The sequence below is a fragment of the Motacilla alba genome, chromosome 8 (genome assembly GCF_015832195.1).
Source record: "Motacilla alba alba isolate MOTALB_02 chromosome 8, Motacilla_alba_V1.0_pri, whole genome shotgun sequence".
NCBI lineage: Eukaryota > Metazoa > Chordata > Aves > Passeriformes > Motacillidae > Motacilla > Motacilla alba.
The window spans coordinates 11,402,827-11,422,704 of record NC_052023.1 but is presented as its reverse complement, the minus strand read 5'-3'; the positions used below and the strand labels follow the sequence as shown (position 1 = coordinate 11,422,704).

The 19,878-nt window shown below is 41.4% G+C and overlaps 1 protein-coding gene across 2 annotated transcripts in view; it reads right to left on the bottom strand.

Moving 5' to 3' along the window:
* Positions 1-12,492, bottom strand: part of ST6GALNAC5 (ST6 N-acetylgalactosaminide alpha-2,6-sialyltransferase 5) — a 65,640-nt gene extending 53,148 nt beyond the window's left edge. Inside the window, exons 1-2 of one of the 2 annotated variants that reach the window (XM_038145198.1) lie at positions 11,920-12,492; positions 11,061-11,282 (exon numbers count right to left, since the gene is read on the bottom strand). In XM_038145198.1, coding sequence (XP_038001126.1) covers positions 11,061-11,282; positions 11,920-11,985 — 288 coding nt within the window. In that variant the 5' untranslated portion in view covers positions 11,986-12,492. Of the gene's footprint in view, positions 1-11,060; positions 11,283-11,626; positions 11,768-11,919 lie in introns of those variants that run through there. The other variant, XM_038145199.1, reaches the window with a different exon arrangement.
* Positions 12,493-19,878: the final 7,386 nt, after the last annotated feature.

Here is a 19,878-nt window from a genome sequence, read left to right as displayed (position 1 = left end):
TTGTTAGTGAAGACATTACTAAATATCCTATCAGCAACAATTCTTCACTGACCAAGTTGTCCATATTTCCAAAGCAATATATACATAGTAAGAGTATCAGATAATTAAAAAACCAGATAGTTAAAATCATTAAAATCAGATAGTTAAAAAACAAATTAAATAACCTATGCATACAGAAATAGCCATGTTACAAGCAAAAAACCACATAGCTTCATGCTCAAACATGATTTTGTAAAGCAAAGAAATTAAAATCTTTTCTTCAGCAAGTATCTGCCCAGGGAAAAGAGCAGATTTTATTGTAAGTGGTGACTCAGATGACTAAATCATGCTCTGTGAACCAAATTTAGTATCTCATTTCAAATTTTGAAAACCTGAGCCACAACATCGTCTATCATATTAGACTGCAGTACAAGAAAGAAATTATGAAAAAAATACTCTTTTTTTGTTAAGTGTACTAAACATGTGGCAAACTAATGACCAAAATTTAAGTGACAGAAATACTCTAAGTTATATTCTCAGTCATATAAGACAAAAAAATTCCTGGCAGTGTGGCAGAGGCTGAAAATGCTTCTCTGGAGCAGAGTTAGGAAGCCATTAGGACATGGACCAGCAGTTTTTCTCTGGGTGATGCAGGCAAATACTGACCATGCTCCACACAGCCAACCACACGCCAGCACTGCCCAGGAGTCAACTGCAGCACTCACAGAAGCTCCATGTGAAAGCTACAAAACCACACCAGTATGCTGAGCCCAGGACAATAAACCCTGCCTTTCAGTCAAGCTTATTAGTTCTGGCTTAGCAACAGGCAAACTGCAGTGGCTCTGCTGCCAGAGCAGAGCCTGTGCATCTCCAACCAGCTCAAAGGGAGGGCAGAGTGTGCTCCTGTCTGCTGGCAAAATCCCATCCTGACATATGCTTAGACATCATGTCAGCTGGCACTGGGAAAACCCTCACTGAAGGGCTGGGTATTATGTACAGTCCCATTCATGGCCGAGGGAGTTCTCATGGATAATGTGAGCAATATTAGAACAAAGTGTCTCATTCTTCCTAAGGCTCATGAATCACTATTAAAAACAGAGAGAAATCTGGAGTGGTGTTACAAAGAGAATACATAAGGAGGTGAAAAAATGGAAATAGCAGTGACTTTGTTATAGGCATTTTGTTCGTAAAATGTGTTTCAGATAGTTATCAATAATATCAACAATGACCATTTTTTGGAATATAAACCCTAAGAAAGAAATTACCTAAATAAAATATGAAGTGTTTTACCATAGTTTTTTTTTTTTAAACAGGAGTTCACCTGCAATTATCCAGGCACAGGAAGATGAGCTGAGCAAGGACAGGCAGTGCTAACTCTGCAATGCTTCAGCAGCTGCTTGCAGAACACTGGCTGTATTTTGAGGTTTTACATTTCTATTTTAGAGTCAACCAATACGCTGAGATGTGTAAAACTAAGCCTTTTACAGTACCATTAGGACTAAAACGGACAGCAATCAAATTTAGGAGCACATGTGACATTATTTTAATCTCTATGGATGAAATGAGGCCAAGTGTCAGAAGGACTGACCTAAAGATGCCACACTGAAAGCTGGAGGAAAGCAGGGAAGGGAGAGCACAGGTTGTACAACAGTGCATAGTCCCTGTGAGCCTCTGAGCTCTGCACTAAGACTGAGGACAAAGCACTACTTCCATGTATTTGGCCAAAAGCTTTCTCATAAGGACCATGGACAAGTCTTGGAAACCATGTTTTCTAAACATGTCTTTGTTGTGGCCAAAGGTTCAGTCTCTTCAAATATAAGGTGTATATAATTTGGTATTTGCTAGAATACCAAATGCAATTTCAGTCCTTGGCACTGCACTTGAGAACTGTCCAGATGTGTTGTTGGCACATCTTTACCACTGTTCCCCAGGCACTCCATGTGGCTTCCACCTATCTTGACCTCCAAATGCTACAGAAAGCACAGTGCAGAGCCAGCCCAGCTCCAGAAGAAATGTGGCTGTCAAAGACCAGGATTTACTTGCTCGGATACAGCGTGACTATTCTGGTTTGAAGCTAACAAGGCTGTCTCAAACTACACCAGGCAGACTTACTGACCCAGCCTCTGCCAGCCTTGGAATCTGCATCATTTCATCAGCCCACAGCCACATGCTACCTTCCTGTCTGCTGTGTCAACTGTGGTTGTTTAAAATATTCTTAGATTATTACATCCCTCGCTTTATTAAATTTGGTGCTTACTACATGAAATACAGTAGAGCTGCAGCAGAAAACATTCTATCCTATGACAAGAGGGAATGACTTTGAACTGAAAGAGAATAGGTGTTGACTAGATATTAGGAGAAACTTCTTCACTATGAGCGTGGTGAGGCCCTGGCACAGGCTGCCCAGAGAAGATGTGGCTGCCCCATCTCTGAAGTGTTCAAGGCCAGGTGCTACGAAGCTTGGAACAACCTGGTCTGGTGGGAAGTGTCCCTGCCCATTGTGGGGCTAGGAGTGAAACAAAATAATCTCTGAAGTGCCTCTTCCAAGCCAAACCATGGTAGGGTTTTAGGATTCTGTAGTTATATGCTTCCTCACATGCTGTTTTGTACAAGCCACAGGCGTGAAGCTCATTGAAATGGAACAAAAGTGTCTATCCACAGAGAACAGCAATGCAGGCAAGAAAGTTCAGAAGAGAATGAGCCTGGCTCTAACTCATGTCCCTACCTGCAAAACACAGCCTGGTATCTCAAACTGGGAGACAAGGTTTTAACTACATGCAGGCAAACTGGTAAGCAGCCCATACACGGTGATGAATGCAGTCTCTAGAACCCTGTTTTTCAGCCAGCCATTTCTTAAACATAACAAGAGCTGTTTAACCTTCCTGTGCACAAGGCTTGGTACAGATGTACATTTGCACAAATTTGCACGGTGGAATTTTTCTTTTCTCTAGAGCTAGCTCTTAGACTGATGCTCTGCTGTTATTACATCTACTTTTATGACCTGCCATAGCTGTGGGCAAGATATATTTTAACAGTACAAAACAGTACAGTACAAAACAGTACAAAAAACAGTACAGAGTATTTTGTTTCTGCAATATTAACATCATGCCAATACCTGAGGATGCTAATAACACACTAAATTCAAAATATATTATTTGCTAAACAAAAAATGCATATTCCAAATATACTGAATGTTTATTGAGAAACATTTTCCTCTTCCAGGTTATTTTTAACTAAGCCATCCATTCTGTAAGGGAAATTTTTTACAGCTGCAATGAATTCCTAACATGTTGTATTCAACAAGACACACATTTATATATTCTTGTTCTGTGTTACTTACAACAGTCCATATCATTAAATCTGAATTAAGAAAACCTGATCTATGCTGCCTGTATACCATATAAACACATCACTGTTCCTTCATCTTGGACAACGAACACTTTGTACTACACTACCATTGTGAAACAATACTCTACTAATCTATTAAATGTATCAGTTTTCCTTCTCAGTTTTTTAGAATAACCCAATCTTCATCTGAAGTTCTCTCACAAGGTTTCAGTAAGGATTCAGTATTCACTATTGCATGTAATAAACACACTGTGCTTCTCTTCCTTCCTGTGTCACTCTGAACACAGCCCAGACACAAAGTGTTACCAGATTTGCCTAACTCAGTTCAAATGTGCTGGATTCTCTATAGCAATGTGTACGTGTTCCTCAGTGCCCAGCTCTGTCTTTCAAATGGACTATCAAGGGACACCTCAGAGCTCCACTTCCCCATCTGTATTTTGCACTTTTGTTGCAAACAGACGCTCTGAAGGCACAAAGTTTCAGCCTTGACTAGATCCCTCTCTGCCTATGTGACTCCTATTTTTAACTGCATTTGGCTATTTTCAGATTCACAATAGAGAACAATTAACAGTAGTTTTTGAACTGAAAATGCTTGCTTTTCCAGCTGACAGCAAACCTTAGTGGTTAACCCGGTGTTAGCACTTCAGGTTTTAACTCTTAGAGAAAGAGTGATGACTAATGGAGATTGCGTGGGGATGAGGCGAAACAGAGTGAGGTTAAATACCATGATGCTTCACCTCACCTTCAAAGCAGCTTTTGTGCTGTCACATCTGCTTATATCAGCACCAAACGGCTGCTGATTTGATCATAATTGCCCTAATTAGAAGTTCAATTAATGCACTGAGTTCTTCCTATCAGTGCCACCTCAGCACCAAGGACGTGCACACGGAGCGTTGCCGAGCAATACAGGTCACAGTCGTAAGGAAGGTCACTGGGAAAAGGAAACTACCTGCAATCTACTGCTTTGAGGATATCACATAGTTAGGATGACACTCAATATCCACTTATGCCCCAGGACAAGCAGAAAGGGAGAATTTAAGGAACTCTATTGAGAGATATCCATCAGCTGTGAGCAAAAATTACATTTCCTGTCATTGAAAATCTCATTTAGTTCAGACTTGCTTCCACCAAGGATTAAGAACCTTCAAAAGAACATTTTGTCTTCACAGGAAGATGAAAATAGCCTAGAATGCCCACAGTGAAAGATCATGTGAAAAAGAAGTCCACGATATAGCAACTTTAAATGGTTATCAAATATAATATACTTCAACACATACTAAAAATACAAATGTGGTCATTGAAATTAATGCTGAAAGTGAAGAGAAAAAAAATTATGGGGTTTTGCATGAGAGCTGAACAAAGCAAAGTATCACCAATTCCCCACCTGAAAGTAGTATTTTGCAAATCCACTGAACTAAGAATTTTGTGTGTTCACAAAAGAAGACAGGTAAGCAGATGAGGGAAACAGAAAGCACTCACATATTACAATATTATGTGTATGATATTCATAAAACCAAAAAGAGCATATTTACTCATTCTTCACCTTTCACAAAACAGGATAATTTGTGAAAAAATAATATAATCCAGAATTAGTCAAAAAAAAAGAAGTGCAAAAATGAACATCTTCATCCTTCTGCAGTTTTTCTTCTACAAATAAAAAAAAAAAAGGCAAAAAAACCCCCCAAAAAGTCCACCAAACAAACACTCTGTCTTGGTCAGTTGTAAATGTAAAAATAAGATAACATATCATGACCAATATATGGTATCAGATATTGTAGTGAGATGTGACTTTTTTAAAATGTGAGAAAATTAAAACACAATTCTGCATCAACTGTTCACCTGGCTACCTACTATTTATGTTTTTACTGAAATAAATCATCAATATCTTGTGGAAAAGTCTCTGAAATAAACTTTTTGCTTCAGTTTCTATGAAAGAACAAGGCTATATCATATAATGTCACAAATTACACAGGGCAAGATCTTCACCCAGTATAAAGTCCAAAACCTTCTCTTGTTTTCATTATTACAACAATGACTGTCACTCCTTTATCTTCCCAATCACCAGGAAATGATCAGAACATTGCTAGTTTGTGGTTGGGTAGGATTTTATCCATCACCCTACACTAATGAACATTTACAACATCATGCACTAGATGCATACCAAGCATCTTCCAGTTTTCAGGGACATTTCAATATTTAATAGTACTTGTGCTCTTTTGAGATGATTTTTTAAGCGACAGATACTGACCTCTGCCTGGACTCACTACCCCTGCTATTTAGAACTCATCTTTAACAGCACTTGTTTTAGAAAGAATTAGGCAAGTGTTAACTGTAAAACATTACTTTCTTATTATCCCAGCTAACATCTCTCTCAAGCACACACTGGAGTCAGAATTACACAAAAGATGTGTCGAACTACAGAACACAGGCTTTTTCATACAATAAATGTATAAACTGCACAGCACCTGGTACCTACATGTAAACATTAAAAAATATTCCAAGATATTCTAAGTAGAAGCAGTGCCATGCTAGAACTACTGGTTCCTTGCAGAGATGCCAAGCAACCTGGAAAAGAGGAAAATGTACTATAATTTGCTGTCATTGCTGTGGGCTCTGTATTGCCCTGTGTGAGCAGTTAGTGCACACAGAAACTACTAAAAATTTTAGACAAGGATCATCAAAATGAAGGTAAGCCTGAAAAAGCACACTACTGCAATAGATCAAAAGTAAGAAATTGCAAATCACAAGACAGTCATTATTTAAAAGCTGTGTAAATCTGGAAAAACAATTGTCTCTGTTCCCTGTGTCTGGATATACATTCCTGGACTGTCATGGTATGTTTTTTTTTAGATGACAACTTTATAAGGATTTAAATAAACCTACAGCTTATCAATGGTAGGTAACTATGGTACCTAAAAATACAAAAAGCCAGGAAGCCAACAGAGCACTGAGCAAAGGGCGTTTTGGACTCCAACCTTGCCAAGGTCTCTGACAGAGGGAAGTGTCCCCAACAAGGTTATTCTAGAATAAAGTCTCCCCCTTGTGGATCTCTCACATAATAAAAACTCCATCAAATCCTTAATTGTATAATAAAGTTTGTGTTCCTTCCTTTGCAGGTGAGAATTTCAGGGGCAAATAGGAACATGTAATGAAATCAGGGTACGTGGTTTACATAACTCTGTGGGCTTGATCCCACCTCAGGCAAGACAAGCTGTTTTGCTGTAAGATACATTATAGTTCTGTGATAAATTCATTTTAAAAAAATAAAACCTTCAAAATAATTTGATTCCTTCTCATCTCTATGTTGAGTTATGAAGGCTGGTTTAGTGAAGCTCCCCAAAACTATCCAGCCCTAAACTGTCAATGGTTTAGTGAGGTAAAAATTTAAATTCCAAACTCATTTGACTTAATAATTACTAAAAATAATATAAAACGTGGCAAGATTCTCACCTAATTTGAAGCGCACAAAGTTTACTATCCCCAAAAAAATAGTTTCACCCAAGAGCAACTTTTTGCAACTCAGAGATTAAGGAGCTATAGCAGCACTATTTGCAGAATGACTCTTCCTCAAACACTTCATTAACTACACTATTCTCTGATCTGCATTAATTTAGAGGGATCATCAAGATTTCTTTGCATATGATAATTCACATTATCATAAATTAAGAAATCATTGTGATCACTTAAATTATCACGTTGATCTCAATTCGCTCTTAAGGTATCTTAAAGTATTTCTAATAAATCATACATTTTGACTGCAGGATTGATTTTAATTTTTTTTTTATTTTCTAAGAAACAAAACCCTTGATGGCTTGAAATATTATTCAATTACATATGTGACAAACTCGTATTTTATTTGCAGCACCAACTGTTGAGTCAATACTGCGTAAAAAGCCTTTTAACTATCCAGAGACATGTTCTCACATTCATTTCAGAATCATAATATAATGGTTAAATATTTATTTCTTGCAAGTTCTGGAATAGTGCTAGGTTTCCTACTTTCATTAACATTCTCCTATTTGTACGCAGTAATCGCTTAAAAAATATTAGCATTGTAATTTCTTGCTAGCACTATGATAAGTCAACAGAAAGGCTTATCCCCATGCCTCCCCACAGAAGAGCATAATTCTGCTTCCCTCAATGCCAGTGACAAAACCTCTTTAATTTCAGGATAACACCCACAGAATTCATGAAAGATGCCACTTTGACAGTGTAGGACTCTTGTCCTTTCTAACTGCAGAGCAGACGCAGTAGCTAAGCAGTGCTACACTCAAAGTGCTCCTGTAGGAGCCAACAGCTCCTTGAAGTAGAAGTCACCACTTCTTCCCTTTGTTTCAGTCCTTGACCTCTCAATAACAACTATCAGCAAACCATATTTTCTGTTCAAAATGTGACATTTTTTTAGGATACGACATCTAGCTATTGGGAACAAAAAGTGATACTATTTATTCATTTCAAACATCCATCAACAATGTCTGTCAACTGCTGTTACTCTGGGACATGCAGAGGTGAAATGACAAGGATCCACTTGCATCTCTGAATCCAGAGCATTTCTGATTTTTTTTTTTTGTTCCAAGAATTCAGCTCAACAAAAATGAAGTATGCACTGCTAAACTGTGAAAGGCTACTAAAGCTAAGTACAGGGGTTCTGATCTCTCATGCTTGACTCATGGAAAAATGGGCTTGCAGGAACTATGAAAGCAAAGACTAGAAACTCGTGCAAAAAACCTCTTCAACCTAGTTTTAAAAAATGACATATTTTACTGCATTCTCAGAGACTGCCTGCTTATCTTGACAGTATGGATGAGGAACTACAATTCTGACTGAATATAAAATAAAAGGAGAAAAATAATTGGTAATTATAATATTGCAGGCTATATTTCAAAATCATTGTTACTTAGTACTAAGTGCCCAGATTTTCTGGCAAATAGTCTCCATACATGATCATCCGGCACTACTAAATGAGCTGCCTTGCTAGTAGTGACAGACATTTGTAATACATGATATTTCACAATGAGGACAATTGTTAAATTTTATCCCTGAAGAGAAACGTCTTTACTACCACATACTTACACAGCTCATGTGTCAATACTCACATTGTGATTATGGCTTACTAACTTCAGTACCTGGCAGACAGTTCCTACACATATGTGCATACTTACTCTCATTAAATGCATCAGAATGGGTACAACACCATGAACATGAAAGGAGATTTTCCTGTTAACGCAAATTATGGGATCCAGAAACAAGCACAAGAATGATCCAGACATTCAGTCTACTGCTACCTGTCATTCATGCATGAACACATACCAAGGATGATTTTTGTATAATGGTCATTCAGCTTCAGGTCATTCAACCTGACAGATAATTCCAAGATTCTATATGGGAAATTAGGGAAGTCATACTATAAAAAATCTACCATTCATTGTCATTTCACACCACCACCTCTGTGCTATCAAAATATCATGTACCATTGCTGAATTCATTCCTGCCTTACCTTTGCAAGCTTGTTGTCCTCCAACAACAGATACCTCTCATCTCCTTCCAGACCTCCCCAGTCTCTTCAAATATCATGTCCTTCTCACAGCTACAGAATTTTACCTTGCTCTCTTCCTGCAGCTCTCTTCACATTCCTTAAAACTTCCCAATTCCCTCATTTCACTTGCTATTCAAGCTGTCTTCTCTGCAGTTTCCAATGTCCCACCCAAACCACAGGTTCTCTGAATATGTCTCACCATTCTTCAGTTCTTGTTTTCTCTCTCCCTATTCTCTCACCATCACCAATCCTGCATCCTTTTTTTCCAAACCATGAATTTCTGTGATTTTTTGCATTCTCCTTTTTTTATTATGGGTGAAACCTATGTATTCTGGGATTGTAAATCCATGACAAGTACATGGGCTACCAAATTAAATTACAAAAATAAATACATTATTAAGAGACAAAGCCCCTTTCTCCCCAGTCTCCTTATGGTAATGCAGTGTCCTCACTGCTCTGTATACCACAGTGGCACAGCTCTCTGCATGATCTCATGTGCATTAAATTCAGACAAAGCAAGCAGGGAACACAGCCGGGATAGCACAATATTCTTTCTGACCCACAGAAGTTAGGTGGAAAAGTTATTAAACCTTCAGGAGATTATTACTGTGAGGCATGAGCCGTGTGAAATGAAATTCAGAAATAGAGTATCTGTGGGGTTTGGGCCATATTACAACATATTAAAAAACCAAAGGATCATCTTTCTCCAAAACACAGGGAAACATTAAAATTACCCTGGAAAATAACAGAACAGTGATCTTAAGTATGGCCTGTTAATGAGGGGTGTTTGTGAGTCTGAAGAAACCAGTGTGAAGTATTATCAGAATCAGAAGGCTACTCACACATGCATCCCAAAAAGCCCACAGATGACTTTTCAATTACTGCTGGATATAACAACCATGTGCACATCTGTCTACACCTATCATACAGTCATGTTCAAAAAGAACAAAATAATTACAACAGCACATATCAGACAGCAGGAAGCCCATGGCCAAACTTGCTTTTTCTATAGGCATTACATCTGAGAATTTCCAGGAGAACCATGTAAGAAAGTAAATAAAGCCTACAAGGCACCATCATGTGCTATTTTTCTGTGCTAAGAGCCCTACAGATAACTCTTGCATAGAAAGTTATGCCAGAAGGAACAATAAAAATCTCTGTATATCAAAGTCACTAGTCTTCACACAGTACCTCTAAACTGAGCCCAGTAACTTGTATGACAACATATCTTTCAGAAGGTTGTCAGTCTGGATGTGAAAACATAAGAAAGTTGCAAACCTTCATTCCTTTTGCTTATTTTTTAAAGTAAATTTTTACTGCAAGATGTGTGTGCACTAAACAATATCTGGGGTTTTGGAAAAGGAAGACCTTGGAATTTCCAGGTGAAAGCAACAAACCAAACACCAAACAAAAAGCAGAGGAATCTGCCTTCTAAGAAAACTACTGAAGCTTGAGTATCTCTTTGGTATAGATGTGCCACCTTGCTCACTTTATGTCACTACATCTGTCCTGTGAGCCATCAGGAGTGTGTCTATCTCTGGCAGACAAGTATTATAGTCTGACAATACACCCTGGTAATTCCTCTGTCAAGGGGAGGGACATCATTTTGTTCACCATTAAAAAAGTGCCCCAAATTTCTAGAATGGAAACCATGGATGACAACTTCTGCTTCCCAGAAGGGGGATGAAAAGGTCATTTGTGCAGGAGACTTTTTTTCTTTTGTCCTATGACAAAATGAGCTAAGAATAAACACCTACCTATTGACTTTGCCCTCCAGTAAATAAACCTCATTCTTTAACCCTTACTAATATCAACATAAACATACATTTTGTACTGTACCTAGAGCAGACAGCATCAGAAACACTTCATCTTTCCCTCCCCCTTTTCTACTGTGCAGGGGAGAATAGCAGCAGCACTGCATAAATACCCAGCCGCGGGCTGGAGCCCGGCTCCTGACCCCGGTAATTCCTGCTCTTGGGCCAGGCGCGACGGCACCCGGAGGCCGCTTAAGCCAACCCCGACAGCGAGGCAGGCAGGGCACATCGACCCCGCCGAGAGGAACCGGCACCTCACGGGGGGCAGGAGGGAGAGCTCGGCAGGTTCGGGGTCGGTGCCCCCGAGGGAGGCCGGGGCAGCGCGGGGTCTCGGCTGCCCCGGGGGCCGGGAAGGAGGGGCGGTCCCGCGGCCGGCGGCTCACCTTGTGCTCCAGGACGCTGATGTAGCCCTCCAGGAGGCCGGCCCCGACGGGCAGAGCCGGGTGGCGCTGGCCGCGCTCCGGCGGGCGGCTGGGCACCGCCGCCACCTGCTGCTGCCGCCGCCGCGGCTCCGGGTGGCCCCCGCCGATGCCGATGCCGCCGTACATGAGCAACAAGCTGGTGCACATGGTGGTGAGCGCCAGGCAGACGGCCAGCCCGTGGCGCTGCGGGGGGCAGAGAGAAGCCGGCTCAGCGGGCTCCCCCCGCCGCGGGGCCCGGCGGGGCGCGCCGCTTCCCCGCCGGCGCACCCGCAAGTTTCACCCGCCAGACACCCGGCAGAAGTGCGAGGAGAGAACTGGGGAAGCCCCTCCGTTCTCCTTCTGCCCCCTCGCCAGCCCGCTCCCGTGCCTCCCTCTTTCTCGCCCAGCCCTGCTTCCTCGCCTCTCTCCCCTCCGTGCGTCCGGCTACGCGGCGCCTCTCATTCCCGTGCCGCCGTCCCCCTTCGGGAATCTCATTCGTGCATTTTAACGAGTGTTGGGGACCGTAGCGCTTCCCCCCGCCCAGATACCTCCAGCCTCGTCCTTTAAGCAGATCGGTTTTCTGTACGCTCCTCAAAACGCACACACACACACAAAAGCCCCAAACCACGAGCAACACGAATAAAAGAAAGCAGGCGGAAAGTTCTTGGCCGCCGCCACCAAGGTTTGGTCGCCTTCGCGCGATCCCGGAGAGCCGCGGGGATGCAGCCCGGCGAAGGCTGGAGCGTGTGCAGGGTGCCCGGGGCAGCTCCGCTCCGCGCCGCTCCTCTGCTCTCCTCCCCGCCGCCGGAGCCGGGATGAGCCGTGCCAACAATGCACTTACCATCAGGGTCCTCATTTTGTGCGCCTCCCGGCCGCCAGTCCTCCCGCTCCCCGCTAGGCTCGGCATGGCGGGGAAGCCGCAGACATGGCTCGGCCAGGGAAGCGCCGCCGTGGCGGGGATTAGGGGGGAATTACACTCGGCCGGACCCTCGGAGCCTGCCAGAGCCGGGTCCTCGGCTGCCCCGCCTGCCTCCGCCTCCGCCTCCGCCTCCTGCTGCCGGCGCAGCGGCGACTTCAGGGCAGGTGGAAGTTAACTTCTGCCTCCCGCTCGGGCGCTGCTCCGCTGGCGAGCCCGCGGCGCGGGGGGGCGGCAGCGGCGGGATCGCCGCGGGCACCGGGCGGGCACCGGGCGGGCACCGGGCGGGCGGCGCCCCTCCGGCCCCGAGCGAGCGGGAGTAGGGGCAGGAGCTCCTTCCCTCCCTCCCTGCCTCTGCCCAGGCCTCTGTCCTGCTTGTGGTACCGGGGCACGACCTTCACATTACATTATTTGTATTCTTCCCTAGCGGAAAATTTCTCGTTCTCCCACCGCTACCTGGCTTTCCTGGAGCTGGCAGCGATCAGGCAATACTTTAAATTCACGTTAGAAAAAAAATCGACGCCCTCAACTCCTTGTGTGGCGCTGACAATGCCCCCTCACACAATCTTGCCTAAGCTCTAACAACCGGTTTCAAACCCTTTTGACAGAAGCTTTCTTCGTCTTATAAATCAAATCTCACAGACTTGCTCCCCATGCCATCTCTCGGGTTTGTGAAGGCGGACATTTTCCCACTCTCACAAGCAGCCTTCTAAAGTTTTTTATTCTTAATAGTATACAGTTTAGTTGTGAAAACTTGATCAGACCTCGGATTACAAATATATTTTGCTGAGGGAATTCCATGTTTATAAATGTGTCCCTTCTACCCAAGCCATTTTTAGAGTTGATCTCTTATGAAGTTACTAGACTGACAGCATTAAAAAAAAATCTATCTCCTAATCATGAAGTTATTTCACTTGAAACTACTCATCGAAATAGTAGCTCTAATACATGGCTTCACATCTAACCTACAGCTATGTAATATTAAAAATTGCATTAAGGAGAAAACTATCAACAGGGTAACTCAACCATGGTCACAATAGCACATTTCTCAAGGCTGAATTGTCATTGAAATCAATTTTTTATCTTTGTTAATTCATTGGAGGACTAACAGTGAAACAAATGCCATCTCTAGCATGGGCACAACATGCTGCAATTAGTGCCTTTTAAGAAAGGAAAAAGAAACATGAAGGTGTGGTTCACCCGGATAACGCAGTAAACACGCTTTATCACTCCACGGAAGACGCCAGTTACACACTCGCTGTTTGTGCAGTTTGTACGGCTGGTTTCAACAGAACCAGTTGTTAGACAAACAGAGCAATGTAAGGAGAGTCTTATCAGGTCTTGGTAATTCTTTATTATGTGGTTGCACTTGACACTCAAATTAGTGAAACAAAGGGCCAACTTGATGAATCATTGAAAGCAAATTATCTGTGGCTCTCCAAGGCTTCCTATAAGAGACTACAGAAGGCAGCTCATGCATTTTACAGTGCTGTTTCTCAACTACCAGCAAGCAGGTTGCTGGTGACTGACCTTTCTGAGTCTTTCATATATATTTTGCAGTGCCAAAGTGAAGCATCATTTTTATGATTTAGGCTCCTGGCTGTATGTTAGACATCTGTTACACAGTATGTCTGACCAAATTCATTAAACTTACGGGTTTTGGTAGAATAGGCTGATTTAAAAATCTACTGATAAAGGAGACATACTAAATTTTCTAATTTAATGCTTGACTTGAATAATGTCCAGCTTTCTGCTTGTCAAATATTTAATTAGATTGCCATTTTGGTCATAGACCGTATTCTTGGCAGTCAAATGCTCACTGAAACAAATACAGTAGTGTAATGTAAATCCTACGGAGGTTTTTGTGTAAGCACAGGAACTTTAAAAATCATCTGGAAAACAGCCCAGCTATTTAATTTAATTTTAAATTCCTAGGAACTAACAGTTCTAGCTATCTGGAGGTTTGGGGGTTTTAACACTATTAGAATCTGCATACATGTAAATATGAATCTGTATACCCAATAGCTAGATTTGCAAGGAGAAGAGCATAGACTGCACTTAAGAGCATTTAATCAACTTGGAAATGAGTCAATACCGAAAACTTCTTAAAGTCCATTTGACTTTCTGCTTCAATCAATTTATTTTCAGAATGCAAGGGATAATGAACGATCTATGCATTTCTATTCCTCCTTAGAGCTGGGGGTAAAGACAGATTAAAACATAAACAGCTGTTTTCCCCGGCCCAGGAGAAAAAGTGGCAGAGTAGTAGTGGGGCTTTTCAACCAAATCTGATGGAGGAGAGCTTTTCATCTCCATGGAATGGTCTGGGTTGTCTCCTCTTCAAACTTACCCTTCCCATTTTCATCTTTCTTGTAGCTACAGGCTGACAAAATAGCCATATGGAATAAAAATCTGCTTGTGGCAGCTTCAGGAGGACCCAAGATGCTAATGACAACATAAAAATCCATGCAGAGTGAGAGATCTGTGAAAGAAGCAGTGGTGCAGAGAGAGACAAACCTCTCAAAACTGACAGTGGACTTGGAGCAACAGAGCTCTTTCACTGATTCCTAAATAAAACTGCTCAAACAGCAGTTTCCACTGAGATGTCTGGATGTATGAAATAACTACCCTTTTGTAATGCATTTTACCCCAGTTTGTCTTTCAGAGATTTCCTTAGATGGATATAAAATAACCCTTTCAAGCTATGGCTGATTTCTCATGAAGTTCCTATAGAGATTATATAGCATAGTTTACACCTTAATATAATGCACAATTATAAACATACTTTCCACATGATGGTTGGCCTGCAATGAGTACTCGAGCAGTGGAGCCTCCATGCCAGTGCACCTCAGCAACTGGTAACCGAAATATTCAGTGGAATTTGGGAAGAGGGCAATGGTTGGTGTTTCTGTTGATGATCCAGATGTTGTTTTCCCTAAGTGCTGTCTACTCTCTGTGTGATCTTGCTGTGCCTGTCTCCTCTCCACCATGGCCAGAGGCAGAGTGTTTGCACATGCAGTCCATATACAGAATGCCTCTAAACTGGAAGCTGCAGCTACTCTTCAGCCTTGTCATCTCCTCAGAACAAAAGCCCAGACAGTCTTAAATGTTTAATTATTTTGTGACTCACTGATGGCAGTGTGGTTCTTTTGCTGGAAAAAAACTATTTTAGAGAACTGATTTAGATCTCTGCCTAATTTTAAAGAGAATAAGAAAAAGGCAGTTTTTGTTTATCTACTACCCTTCACAAAAGAGTGAGAAGAAACGGGATCTGGTGTGATATAAGTAGTTAAACTCTAGGTGAGTTCTGCATGTCACTCTGCAGGAGTGCTGAAAGCACTTAAATACATTCCCATCACACTATGTGTATGAAGGTGTTTTTCAGAAAAATACTGGTGATAGAAGTGCTCAAAATAGATTGGAGGGACAAGGTTAACTGTATCGGGACCACTTTGATATCCTTATGCCTTGGAAATGCAGAATGAGTTACTAAGATTTGATAGGCAGGAGAAAATATTTGTTAAATATTTAAAATTAATCTACAAGTGAGTCCTGGTAAGTTGCGTCATTTTGTCATTTCCATTATATTCTGTGGTCTGTGAAGCCCTGGATCTGTCTCCAAGAGCTGGGCCTCTTGGCTCTACTGAAATAAACTCCTGCAGCCATTTTATCCCTCTCTGCTTGCTGGGGCAAGGAGCTCACTTGGAAGTGTAAAGCTCCCACTTCTGTAGCCTCATGAGGTTGGAGCTTAAACCATGATCACTAGCATAGAACAGAATAGCGCTTGTCCTGGGCCTGCAGCCAGTGACATTTGGGAGGATGGCTGGGAGTGCCACATTTCAGAGGAAAGCAGGGAGGCTTTTTTTGACTGACTACCCAGAAAAGCAAGACTAAAGGTGCTAAGGAGGTTGGAATAGGATGGGAGTTTGTGTGGATTAATGGACAGCAGGGCAGTTAAAAGTATATATAAAATTAAATACATCACACTGATATCACCTCCATGTGTTGTTTTATTATGTATGTATATATGAAATTTTAACCTCTTTTTCCTGAGAGAAAGGGCTGCATTTCTGCCTTGCAACACAACCAATGGAAAACATTCAGCAGCCAGCAAAGTAATGAGCCTATACTATAGATTTTTCAAACTGCCCAGTGATTCATGAAATGCTTCTCAAAACTCGAAATATGCATTGAGAATTGGTCAAAAAAGGTAGAAACAATATTATAGATCAGTCAATACTGCCTCTCCTTTATGAAAGCAGGCTGCCTTTGAACTTCTGACAGAAGCAAACAGTGATAGATGCATAAAGAAATGAAATATTGCATGGAAATAGAAGTGCAAATGAAAACAGGAGGGGGAAATAGTGAGATAAGATCTGCTGAATCTGCTGGTTTTTTCCTTCTTATTTCGTAGTTTCCTGCCCAACCTTAATAAAGGTAGTGGATGTTTCAGAAGCAATGTCTAGCTCAACTGAACTGACTCATCTGCTTTAAAACCACACATGAAACACTGTGCTTCATTCTAATCAGTTTTTTTGAGAAGTTAAACAAGACATATTCTGGAATATTCAGTGCATGCAAAATTCCTCATCTAAAGTCAGAAACTACGAAGATTAAGAAATTAGTACAGGAGGCTTCAGATGGAGTTTACCCAATACCACTTGTGGAAGCAAAACAGGCATGACCGGGAGCTCCTTCATGGCATTTTGTTTTACCATTCACTACCAAAACAAGAGAAGAAAGTCATATATCCTGTGTATAAACAGAGCACAGATTTAACACGTGGACTAAAGCAACTGAGGACATCATTACTATGATTTGGTGAGAGATTGTATAAATTTAAATGTGGGGTAACTTTGTTATAATATACAAGATCTTAACAGGATCCTGAAGGGCTCAGTTTTCAGTCTATCTATGCTTGTTCCTTTGGAGGGAAAAACTACAACAGGAAGTCAAAGTGTTAAACACAACAGAATTTCTAAACTTTAAAAAAAACTCACCAAGCAAATATCAGACATGAACTATCCGAGCAAAAAAGGAAGCAAAGAAGCTTAAGTGCTCATTATGGATTGGTTTGCAGTTCTTTATGTATTATTAGAAAGTCGATAGAAAGGTCTCCTGCTATTTCTAACACAAACACAAACATTGCTTATGATGACAGGCTGAGCAAAACCTGTGGCAACAGGGGATCCACTGGCATCCAACTGAAAAGGCGCAATCATAGAATCAAGTAAAGTCCTACAGTGACCAAGCTATAGAGATCTTATGTTGGTAATAGCTACTGGTCCTATCTACACATTTAGAGGAATCATGTTTACTATTCACATAGTATATCACTATATATGCATATGTGTTAATTCAGAGCAATAATGTTAATGTACAGTGTGAGAGTAGCTGTCAGTGGCTTCTGTCATAGTTCAGCAATTTCATGCTTCAATCGTGTGTGCTCCTGAAATTATGTAGTGGCCACCTTTGCAACGTACAAATGTCTTCTGTTTACCCAGCATACTCCAGAGACAGATACATAAATAAAGTCTTGGGGGGCTCACTGTAGTGCTGGGAGGTCCTGAGTTCTCTTCTTTCCCAAGAAGCTGACAGAGATGGAAGGAGGATCTCTGCATTCAGGTGAGCTGCCTGCTGGTTCTGGCTGTTTGCAGAGCCAGATGGGGACAGACCTCTGCTACCAGACACCAGAGATCTCGGGTGGGGGTGCAGTCATTTCAAAGGTATGGAGACAGTGGCCATGTTCATGTAGCTTCCTTGGTTAATTGCAATTGGACATGGAATCTAAACCTACCAGAGAGTACAGAGCAGCTATAAAATTATTTCCTGTGTCCAAATCATGTCCTGCAAACCATTCTAGACAACTCTTCTAGCCAGAATAAATGAGTATTGTAGGAACTAACCTGGGAGAGTTTCTTCACTGCAATAGATACCTAACTGGATGCTTGAAACCAGCTGCTGAAACAGATGGATTGTTTTCCTTTACAATGTACTGTGTCCTTGTTTAAACACTTCTGCCATATTATTGATATTTGTCACTCTTAAACAAATACAGAAAACAAGCCTCCTCTGTTCCATACAGGATAGATATCTTGGGTGTCTACTGGCAACCTCAAATCATGGATTAGAGCAAATCCATGGCTACATGCACTCATTTTTCTTTCTAACACTTCAGGGCAGAGGACCAAATTCAGCTCAGCTGCAGAGCTGGATCCAACATTTCCTGCAGCAGCTGTACCCTTCCTTCTTTGAACTGCTAATAATACATGTTATCACATTCTCTAGCCTTTGTCATCCCCACCTGCCTTATGGTTTTTATTCAAGTGACAAGACTTCAAAAAACCATGTACTTTTCCCAATCATGACATATATTTTATTCAAGGTGATAATTATATGTCTATCCTCTCCCATAAACTACAGGGCCAGGAACATACTAACTGGAGTTTTGCCCCAGTACTGCCATCTGATTATTTCCTTGGTGGGAATTGCATTTGGCCTCTAACACTCATATTTATCTATTTGCTTAATTTTTCCTTTTTATTTATGGTTTATTTTTGTTTAGATGAGATTAATTTGATGTCTTTTCCATACAATAGTTTTGCATGGTATCTAATTTTATTTGTTACCAAAAGCCCCCGAATTCCATAAGGTTTGTTCAGTTTTGCATGTGCTTGGTACTTGAGACGTGAAGCTGAGCTCTGTAGAGCATGTGCTGTTTCTATCCTGACTTCAAATAAATGAGGCCTTAGGGCATTTATGGTTTAGACCATAAATTCAGATGTCAAAGGAACAGGTGGCAATGTGACACAAGCTGTTCTTGCTCATTCTATGAGCTTCCTCTGCTCAGTCTCCTACCGCTTCATCTCTGTCACAATCCTGAGTCACTCTCCAGCAGTGGTTCCTCCACTTTGGCGGGTTCAGTTTCTGTCCATTGATAAATGAGAGCTTCTCTGCTTCTAAGCAATATCAGTCTGGAAAACATGGAGCTTGGAATGTGAAAGCATGTCTCTTCTGGCACATTAACTCAGGCACAGAACCTAAAGCCTTCTGGGATGAAGCTGGCTCACATCACCCAGTCTGGAGCCTGTGCAGAGGAGCTCGGGTCCATCTGCACATCAGCTCCAGCTCACACACAGTCTGCTGCGTTGAAGGACTGTGGGATATGGTTCAAGAACTTGCAAACAGAAAAGAAGAACCAAAGCTTAGCAGAAAAGGGAATAAATGGGCATGATATATTAGTATGAAACAATGTAATACTTGTTCTGTGTTTGTTCAGTCACTGCTTTTGGAGATTTTTTGGTATATATTTTAATATCCTGCTAGTAAGCAAACATTGACAGTGTTTCTTCCTAAGTGAGAAGAGAAGGAATTATGTACCAGTGTTGTTTGTAGAAATGGCTCAATAATTTAAATCAAACTGACTTCGTAAATTTCTTTGGATCCTCAAAAATTTTTTGCTAATCACTATTCATATTCAAGGGTTGTCTACACATTAACTAGTCTTCACAACATCTATGTGGCTTCATCCCTATTTCCAGAAGACTGTTGTGTAGTAAAGGTAAGGAATGTTGCTCACTCAACTCCGAGCTGTTACCTTATAACTGTGAATATTCAGTAGCTTGGGTATTGAAATCCACGGAGTCTAAAGTTGGGCACTGAAAATTAGAAGGCTGTTTTGGATACTTGAATCTTCTTGATTTGTCAAACATAAGAATTCTTACTTCTCAGCATCATCTGAGAATTGCTGCAATAGCAACCTCTCCCATCTCAGCTTGAAAGAAGTTTCAAACAGAATGGGGTGGGAAGTAACCTCACACAAATACTGGCTTAGAACACGACTTGACTCTGATTCTGCACATTTCTAGCTACCATAAGTTATGA